The sequence below is a fragment of the Leiobunum rupestre genome, chromosome 6 (genome assembly GCF_980474605.1).
Source record: "Leiobunum rupestre chromosome 6, qqLeiRupe1.1.hap1, whole genome shotgun sequence".
Classification (NCBI taxonomy): Eukaryota; Metazoa; Arthropoda; class Arachnida; order Opiliones; family Sclerosomatidae; genus Leiobunum; species Leiobunum rupestre.
In genome coordinates, this window is record NC_143389.1 from 14,811,390 (window position 1) to 14,821,109 (window position 9,720).

Genomic DNA, 9,720 nt, shown 5'->3' on the forward strand with positions numbered 1-9,720 from the left:
ACACTTGATTTTTAAGGCGTATTTTACATGATCAATCACGTGCAATACGAGTGTATTTTCTATTATTTGCTTAAAAGCTTTTATACTCGATGTATATGTATGCAAATGGAAATGCTATAACCACGACGTTTTTTTGAAACAGGTGTTCGTGGATTGGGAAAAAACAACCTCAGTATATCCGTAAGCCATCGAGAGTTTTAATTTAGCTAATTTAAGTAGTCACAACGGTCTTTAAGTTTTCGTTGTTATAAATTATCTGTCTATTTATAAAGGAAACACGATCGATATCGAATGAGCTTCCTTATTGAAAATTAACTGGGACCTATTTTCATAAGGATGAGTGAGATAAGTTGCATTGGTACGTTTGAAAAATGACGCGTTTTCCAAAATACAAATTTTTATTATGATACGAATTTATGGAGTTTATCGCAGTTACCCAATAAGGGTATATTCTATTTAATCAATGTATGATTTATTCTCCGGAGAGGAATACGTTTCCGAAAATTTAAACATATTCCGAGCCATTTTTGTAACTTTGAAGATTCTTCTAAAAACTAGATAAAATTTCACCACTGCGTTTTCTGAAATCTCGAAAGCGATAAGTGCTTTAATACCCCTTAAAACCCCTAGGCAGTGCCAGCAAGTTTTTGGATGGTGAAGGATCCAATTATGGCGCCCCCCTTGCTTGCCCCTAATATAAAAAATAATTTTTTTTACTTTATTATTTCCTTACCACTGAGATGACCTCTGACCTTTAACGTTTTAATATTCAATTGAAAAAACAGTTTTAGACCTCTAGTTCGAAGGTTATAAAAATTTCGGCTATAATATTATAATATTAAATTTTCGTAAATTCTAATTTAGAACGTTTGGAATTAGGTATAAAATTAATACATTAATAATTGTGTTCAAATATCATATCATTTGAATTTTACTATCTGAAATCATAACAATATTAAATTCTATTTTAAGAACATAAGGTTAAGGGTTCACTATTAGAACCTTAACATAATAATAATAATAATAATAATAATCAGCTAGGCTAATACCCAAGGCACCACCTTAGGCCTAAGTCGTCAAGCGACATTTGAAGCCTTTAATCTATGGATACAATATCTATCCTGAATCAGGGTTCGAATTAAAAAAAACATGGTTTTTTTTGGGTATTACCCACTAAAAAAACCAACTTAAAAAACCCACATTCTAAGTTTTGAATTTTAAAAAACACGAGTGGAAAATTTTTAGATGTTTATTATTTTAGAAATTTAAAAATATTCTTACAACTTGTTAAGAACTTAAAAAGACTAACTTACTGAGAGTAAGATTTTTATTACTTTTATTATCTAAACAACCTCATATCTAAATCTTTATAGAGTAAAGGCACTGTGACGTCCTAGTACGTCACCCATTCTCTTTCCTATAGATAAAAAATTTGTGACCAAAATGGCGACCATGGCGAAAGCTACAGAGTGCTCTTACTCTATTAGACTATTAGCCTATTACCAGTGTTTTGGTTCAGCGCGGAAATATCTATAGACTTTCACAAGTTTCATTGCCTTTTCACATGTAAAATTGTAAAAGTAAATTGTTTCTTGAAAATATAATATATTTTCCAGAAACAAGATATTTCATAAACATAATATATTTAATAAACCATAATAAGTTAATCAACATAATATATTTTATCAACATAATATATTTAATCATCATAATATATTTAATCAACATAATATATTTAATCAACATAATATATTTAATCAACATAATATATTTAATCAACATAATATATTTAATCAACCTAATATATTTAATCAACCTAATATATTTAATCAACCTAATTAACATAATATATTTAATAAATAATAATAATTTAATAAACATAATATATTTAATAAATAAAAATAATTTAATAAACATAATATATTTAATAAACAAAATATATTTAATAAACATAATATCTTTAATAAACATAATATCGTTAATAAACATAATATCGTTAATAAACAATAATAATTTAATAAACATAATATCTTTTATAAACATAATATCTTTAATAAACAATAATAATTTAATAAACATAATATCTTTAATAAACATAATATCTTTAATAAACATAATATCTTTAATAAACAATAATAATTTAATAAAAATAATATCTTTAATAAACAATAATAATTTAATAAACATAATATCTTTAATAAACATAATATCTTTAATAAACATAATATATTTAATAAACAATAATAATTTAATAAACATAATATCTTTAATAAACAATAATAATTTAATAAATATAATATATTTAATATTTTTAAAATAAAAAACCCAATAAAACCCATAAATACCCAATAAAACCCGAAAAAAACCCTAAAAAACCCACTGGGCTGGGTATTTTTTTAAAACACCCGGGTTTTTTTAAACCCTGTCCTGAATATCCTACACGTAAGCCGATAAATTATAAAAACACGCGTCCCAGGTTCTAATTAGAATAAAGGCACATAAGTTAACTTTCACTTACCCAAAATTTACTTCCACAAAGGTTTTCCATAACGTCTAATTAACTTAAGCCATTCTTAAACTCGGGTTAAATGTATGTCTGCCATCGACAAAATAGATTTACATATGAAAAAAGCGATATTTTTAAGTCGACTGATAACTCATAATCTTAGTCGCCCATCTACCGTAAGGGTAGTGATACAAAACAATATGTGGTTTGCAAAACCCAGAAACAGTAACAAGGATAACGTAATGGGGCTATCTCGATTTTCTGTATCAGAAGACTTCGATCAGTTTGTACGAAGAGCCCTCAAAAGGAAAATAATGCACGCTAATAGTTAATTAATCGCACCAAACGTAAATAGGGTAAGTAAGTCTTGGAGTAATTTCTTATTCTAGCAGTCACTGTTGTTGACATAAATTCAGTGTGTTGGAGAGCGAATGACTCCAATAAAATAGTATTGCTTCAAACTCGCTGCATTTTCTACATAATTTATTCTATATTTTTTATAATAAACTAAACACTTCGAAAGTCATAATCGACAATCAGTTTAGTTTGGTCACTTGGGTGGCCGTGAACCAGATATTCGCAAATAGTACGATTAACTGTTACTATTGGTGGCATTCCGTTGAAAAGTTATTATGAAAACCTTAGAATAATTCATTTTTTTCTAGACAAAAGAAAATTTCAATAGAAATACACAATTTTCCTATTCTTGATTTTATACGACGTCTCAGATTTGTTGAGAAAAACAGGAAAAGTTTAATATTTTTATTCGCCCAGTTATAATTTATGAAGTTTTTCCTCCCGCATTTTTTGTCTTGTTTCAGTTCTTAAGATGGAAACGAAACTTCTCGGACATTGAATGCCCTGCGGTTATTGAAAAACCACCTCAGTATATTTAAGCATATCCGTACGCTAACCTCAGTTGTCACTAAACTTATTTACGTTTTTGGATTTAAAAACTTTTCTGTCTATTTCTAAATGACCTTTAGCGAAACACAATCAAAATCGAACATGTGGTATTATTGACGGTGCAGATATGAATGGGGTGGCGCAGTGGTTAGCGCTTTCGCCTCGCAGCAAGAGGAGCCGGGTTCGATCCCATCTTGTGGCAATGGTTGAAAACTCGGAACCACTCCTTCTGCGTTGAGTTTGCAAGTTTTCTCCCCACTGCTTTAAGCGGGTTTCCCCTTCGATAAAAACTTGTAGAGGTTAACGGTAATAGTTAGTGTAGGGAGCTGTTGGCTCGCCTGGCATGTAGGGCTTGCTACTACCCTCCTACGCGTTGTAACCCGGCCATCTGTTTAAAGGAATAATAAGTCGCTAGATGACTTAAGCCTAAGGTGGTGCCTTGGGTATTAGCCTAGCTGATTATTATTATACTGAATAATCCGCTGGGCTAATTCCTAAGGCACCGCCTAAGTCATAAAGCTACTTTTAAGGCCATTAATTCAGGTGGCCGGGTTACAATGCATAGGAGGGTGGTGGCAAGCCACGTGAGTGTACAGCTCCCTACACTAGCTATTACGGTTAAGTTTTAATGGAGGGGGAAGCCAATGAGCGGAAATCATGAACGCGAGAGACGCGTTCAATTCGCTTAACATTCCTAATTGCCGTGTCATTTAATGGCCCTTTTGGCACAATTCGAAGTTGACCTTTTCGAGCCATTGATATACTCCACAGCTACGATTTGAGCGCTTTATAACCTAGTTTGAAAACTTGTTTTAAAGTAAAAGTTTATTATCAGACCAAACAGGTTTATAAATTTAAAATTTTTAATAATAATTATTTAAGAACTTTATGAAGTAAAAATCATTTGGAATAGGGTGTAGAGTCAGTTCATAAGGAATTTCTTTTGAATATCGTAAATTTTTGATGTTACACTATGAAATCAGTACATTATGGTATTATATTATACAGGGTGTTTTGAATTGCTCTGACGAGGTATTTTTTTCAGACACTGCAAGAAATATAGTTGCAAAATTTTAATGGTATTATTTCTAGTGTGGGATCGCTTTGCATGCTAAATTTCAGAAAAATCGTAAAACATTTCAGGTTTTTGTAAAAAATGTTTCAATGAGAAAGTTGTAGAGTGCTGTCGAAAACGTTCAAAGAAAATGGTTTCATTGGAAAAGAACACTTTTTAACGAAGATATTAGCTGATGAAATAAAAAGTTGAGGAAATCTTTGTTAAGATGCTCCACTACACATCTAGGTACGTGGGGTTGTGCGCCGTCATGTTGGTATCACATCTGTCTGTAACCTTCCAGCTGAATATCTTCTAAAGCGTCTGCTTTTCCGTTCTGCAAAAGCGCCAAGTAGCGTTGTCCATTAAAACGAGCTGGGAGGAAAAAGGAGCTAATAACTCGATCCCCGAGCAAACCCCCCCCCCCTCCAAACATTCAGTTGGAGTTGTTGTTGATGATGGTGATGAAAACCCCAGTGAGGATTTTCGTCACACCACATGTGGGTGTTTTGATGGTTGAAAGGCCCATCTCTCCCAAAGGTACACTCGTCGGTCACCAGCATTTGATTGATGAAATTTGGGTTGCAGAAATCAAAACTACGTTCCATATCTCCTTCGTGCAGAGCTTGGTGGAGGGTCGCTCAATACGATGGAAGTTGTGATTGTGAAGAGTGATCTACACGTAGTTCGTCGATAATCCGCATCTCTACGCTTGCTCGAGGATACTCAACAAAATAGGCTATAACGGTGTCTTCCACGTTGATGCTTTGACGACCTGGTCCACGAAATCTGGGATTGACGTTTCCGTAAGTCTGAAAGTCACGAACAGCTCCAAGAACAGTATTGTAGCTTGGTCTTCTATCTGGATTTCGAACGGTGACCCTATGCGCGTTACGATTGGCTTCACCCAAAAATGCACGCTGATCACGAGAATAATATAGTGGCAGGTTGATTAGACTCAATAAACGTTAGAGAATGGTTGAAATCAAAAAGTTTTCACATTAAATACTAATTGAGAACTTGACCTTCGTGCGTAGTTGGCCTACTGATACGTTTTTAGGCCTACTGTAGGCCTGAATTGGCGGTTTGGTAAATTACAGGTAATTTTTTTTAAGGAATTGAATTTTTTAACGTGATTTCATTCATTTACGTAATAAAATGCGAAATATATTGGCCCTTATTGACAGCTTGTTTTTTTAATCAGCTCATATCTTCGTGAAAAAGTGTTATTTTCCAATGAAACCAATTTCTGTGAACATTTTCGACAGCACGCTACATTCTCTTTGAAACGTTTTTTCTAGCACCAATACCTGTGAAAAAATATTTTTTACAAAAACCCGAAATTATTTCCGATTTTTCTGAAATTTAGGAATGAAAGTGATCCTACACTAGAATTAATACTCTGAAAATTTCGCAACTATATCTCTTGCAGTTTCTGAAACAAAAGGCTCAGTCAGAGCAATTCAAAACACCCTGTATATCAATCTTTGGAATTACAGTATTGATACATTTTATTATATTTTTTATCTTTATGGTGGTTATTTTAGGCATGTACTGGTGGACGTTTAAGAGTATATTCCATATCTGTGGAATTAAAACTTTCCCCTTGTCCTTTTTGAATAATAGGATATAAGTAAACTTTCACTGAGCCATTCTTAAACCAGAGTTATATATATATATATGTCTCTCTCCAATCGATTAAATAGAACTCTAGATAAAAAAACACAATATATCTCACTTTACTGATAATTTATAATCAAAGTGGCCCTTCTACTGTAAGGATAAAGATACAAAAACACAATTGTCGAAAAAGCACAAACATTTCAAAATAGTAAATTAATGGGGTTATCTCGATTTTCTGTATTAGAAGACTTGCAACAGTTTATACGAAGAAGCTTCAAAATGCTTATCACGCTTGTCATTAATAAAGTTAATCGTACCAAAAGTAAATAGTGTAATTAAATCTTGGAGTGACCTCTTATTCTGGCTTTCACTGTAGTTGACATAAACTCAATGATCTGGATAAGAAATGACTCAGAGTCAAGAGAATTGTAGTAAATTCACGCCCATTTTTTAAGAAATGGTTCTTCCAAAGGGGATTCTTGCTAAACATTTGAGAACTGTTTGGTCAAGGCAAAAATCATTTGTTGTACTTTGAGTAGTAAGTAAAATGTACTATCGTTTAGAAAAAGCACGAAATATTTTCTTGGGTCGCACGTGCAAAATCTCACCCTGGGAGGTTATTCTGTAAACAATTCAAATCGCTTATGCAATTCCAAATCTTACTGATTTGGATCGGCTTCATTTGTATAGGGCACAGAAAAACGTATTCTTTAACCCTTATCTAAATCGTCATTTGTATAGCTCAAATCTAAATGATAAAGAATTTCGTATTATTTCTCAACAATAATCATCATAAAAGAAATATTCTTAGGCTTTTTATCTTCAAAGCTTTAAGTATTTTTAAGAGGTCTCGAAAAAGTTGTGGTTTTGGTGTGTTTATTTTACTTACTTACGTCGTTAGTGGTCGGCATTATCCAGCCATTATCCGAGGAAATTTCGTTTTTTTTTCAAATAACCACCAAAATCAGTTATTTTTATCCGTTTTTCTACTTCTAGTTAATTGTAAAGATAATTTAATTAAGAAAAGTAAAAAAAAACAAATGAAATCCGATAAAATAACTTTAAATCTAAAAAAAATGATATATATTGTTTAATCACTTAAGCTTACTTAGATAGAAAATATATTTTATTTGCAAGTAAGCTAAGAAATTAAGCGGGTCAGATAAATTATTGAAAAATGACGAAAAGAAGATTATCTTTAAGTTATGTTAACCTGTTATTTTTTACAATTGATAATTAATATCAGATATTTCTCAAATAAAAATTGATTGAATAAAATAACTTAGTTACGCAAAGCCATCAATTATTTTTTTCGTTTAATTCATTTTTTGAAATATGGAAAGATAGTTTTTGAGAGATAATCATTTAAAAATAAGTTTAGCTTATAAAATAGCTACTATCATTTTTATTCTTCCATTGGATTTTTTCACTTAGAACAGACAATCTATTGAATAGCAAGTTTCAAAAATAATTAGTTCTGATAATTTATCTATAAATGCCAAATGAATTAATGAATATCTCAATATATGCCGAATTAAAAATATTATAGTAAAAATTTCCAATATCCAATTTTTAGTTCCTTTATTTTGAACGTTACTTGTTGGTCATATATCTGAATTATTACGTGCATTATTTTCAAAAGGAATATTTAAATATTTTCATTTTCGCAACTTACGAATTCTGGTGGTGATTCGAACTATTATCTTCCTTGACGCCATGAAGCTTCTTTAGTTCTTTAGTTTGATTAAAACTCGAAAAAGGGTTAAAAACCCATCACGTCGAGACTAGGAGTAACGCTTATCATACAGGTCCAGGTACGTAGCTAGGGCCTTCCGGTCGAGAACTTCCTTTAGGTACTTCGGAAGGGAGTTCCACTCTTGTATGGAGGAGGGGAGAAATGAATGTCTGCGGATGGCAAGTCTTAAACCCGGAAGGATCATAGTGGGGACCCGATTACGTCTTGGGGGGTGACGCCCGTCGGACAAGACCGCCGAGAAAGGAGCGAGTGCACCACAGGAGTGATGAACCACGCTATTTACGATAATGAGACGCTTAAGATGGCGGCGCAAAACTAAGGTGTCCCATTTGTTGTTTTTGAGCACGTTTTTCATCGACGTGCTCCACGCGAATCCAACGGCACGCCGCTGGATATTGTCAACCGCGTGGACGCCACTTGCAGTTGATGGGAACCAGGTGGCCAGACAGTACTCCAGGATCGGAAGGACGTAGGTTTTAATACCCTACGACATCGTCGAAAAGGAGCAGCGGAACAAGTGTCTGCGGCTGAAACCCAAGGCCCTAGCGGCTTGGGCAATGACACGGTTAATGTGGTTGGACCACTCTAGGTTGTCTGTTAAGCTCACTCCGAGATATTTTTGAGAGGAGACTGTGCACGGGTCAGTGCCTTTAAGGACATATTTCACTGAGTGAACTGGCTGACTAAACATTTTGCAGAGTTTAGCGGTAGCAGCCACTACTCACTCCACTTGCCGATGGTGTGGAGGTTGGATTAAAGAGCAACGCAGTCCTGTGTCGAGAAGATGGGCCTGGAGAGTGCTATGTCATCCGTGAAGATGTAAAGTTGGGAATTGACATTGTCTTCGAGGTCGCATCGGGGAGTACCACTCAAAACTCCCTTTTCTCGAGGTAATCTGATAGCCAGTTCAGGGTCCTTACCCTGACCCCGTAGGAGTAAATTTTGGCATTGAGGAGCTCATGCGGAACCGAATCAAAGACTTGAGAAAGTCAAGGAAAATGATATCAACTCGGCCGGTTTGATCCAACCCAGAAGTCAAAGTGGCAAAGGAGCTGGGTTTCAGAGCTGAAGCCACTACGGAAACTGTGCTGGGACGGACTCATGAGGTTGTGCTGGATGAAGTGAGCCAAGATGGTGAACTCACTAACATGCTCGTCGGCTTTGAGGACCTGCGACCGGAGTGCAATAGGACGCTACTCCGTTGGGTCAGATTTGTTTCCACCCTTAGAGATCAGCGTGACGTTGGCCCGACTCCAGTCATCCGTGATTTCTCCCTTGTCGTAGGAGAGCTGGCGATCGACAGTCATAGAAGCGGCTAAGACATCAAAACACCTGCGAAAGACCACAGCCTGGATGCCGTCTGGGCCCGGAGCTTTTTGTGGTTTGACCTTTGTGAGCAGCTTTCCGGAAAGTGTACATATAATATATTTGTCAGAGTGTCCTTACCGGACGTGGAAAAACTACCATCTTTCCACCTAATGGTGTCAAGATGCTTAGTATTATCATGTGCCATGATTTTCATTAATTTGGCCGTACTGGGAACATCCGCTATGTTCTCGCAGAAGTCCCTCCACGAAGCCTTCTTGGCATCTCGGATAGACTTGTGGTAGGTGGTGAGGGTGCGTTTATAGGCATCCCAATCACCCCCTTTCTTTGCCCTATTGCAGAGTTTACGATTTTTTTGCGCATCCTGCCAATCTTGTTGTTCCACCAAGGCACTAACCATGAACGGTTGGCAGGCTTTGCCGAACAATTGCGGTGATAGGAGTCGATAATGCACTGTTGCACGCGATCAACAGCCAAATCAAAATCCGACACCAATGACAGCCGTGGCTTGTCACCCTTAAGGAAGAAGCTTAAGTCTTCCCTGTAACC

At 35.0% G+C, this 9,720-nt stretch overlaps 1 protein-coding gene across 1 annotated transcript in view; it reads right to left on the bottom strand.

Moving 5' to 3' along the window:
* LOC149939343 (multidrug resistance-associated protein 1-like) overlaps positions 1-2,596 on the bottom strand; it is a 41,788-nt gene extending 39,192 nt beyond the window's left edge. Inside the window, exon 1 of the mRNA XM_090177296.1 lies at positions 2,519-2,596. Within this exon, the coding sequence (XP_090033422.1) occupies positions 2,519-2,548 (30 nt within the window). The 5' untranslated portion in view covers positions 2,549-2,596. The remainder of the gene's footprint in view (positions 1-2,518) is intronic.
* Positions 2,597-9,720: the final 7,124 nt, after the last annotated feature.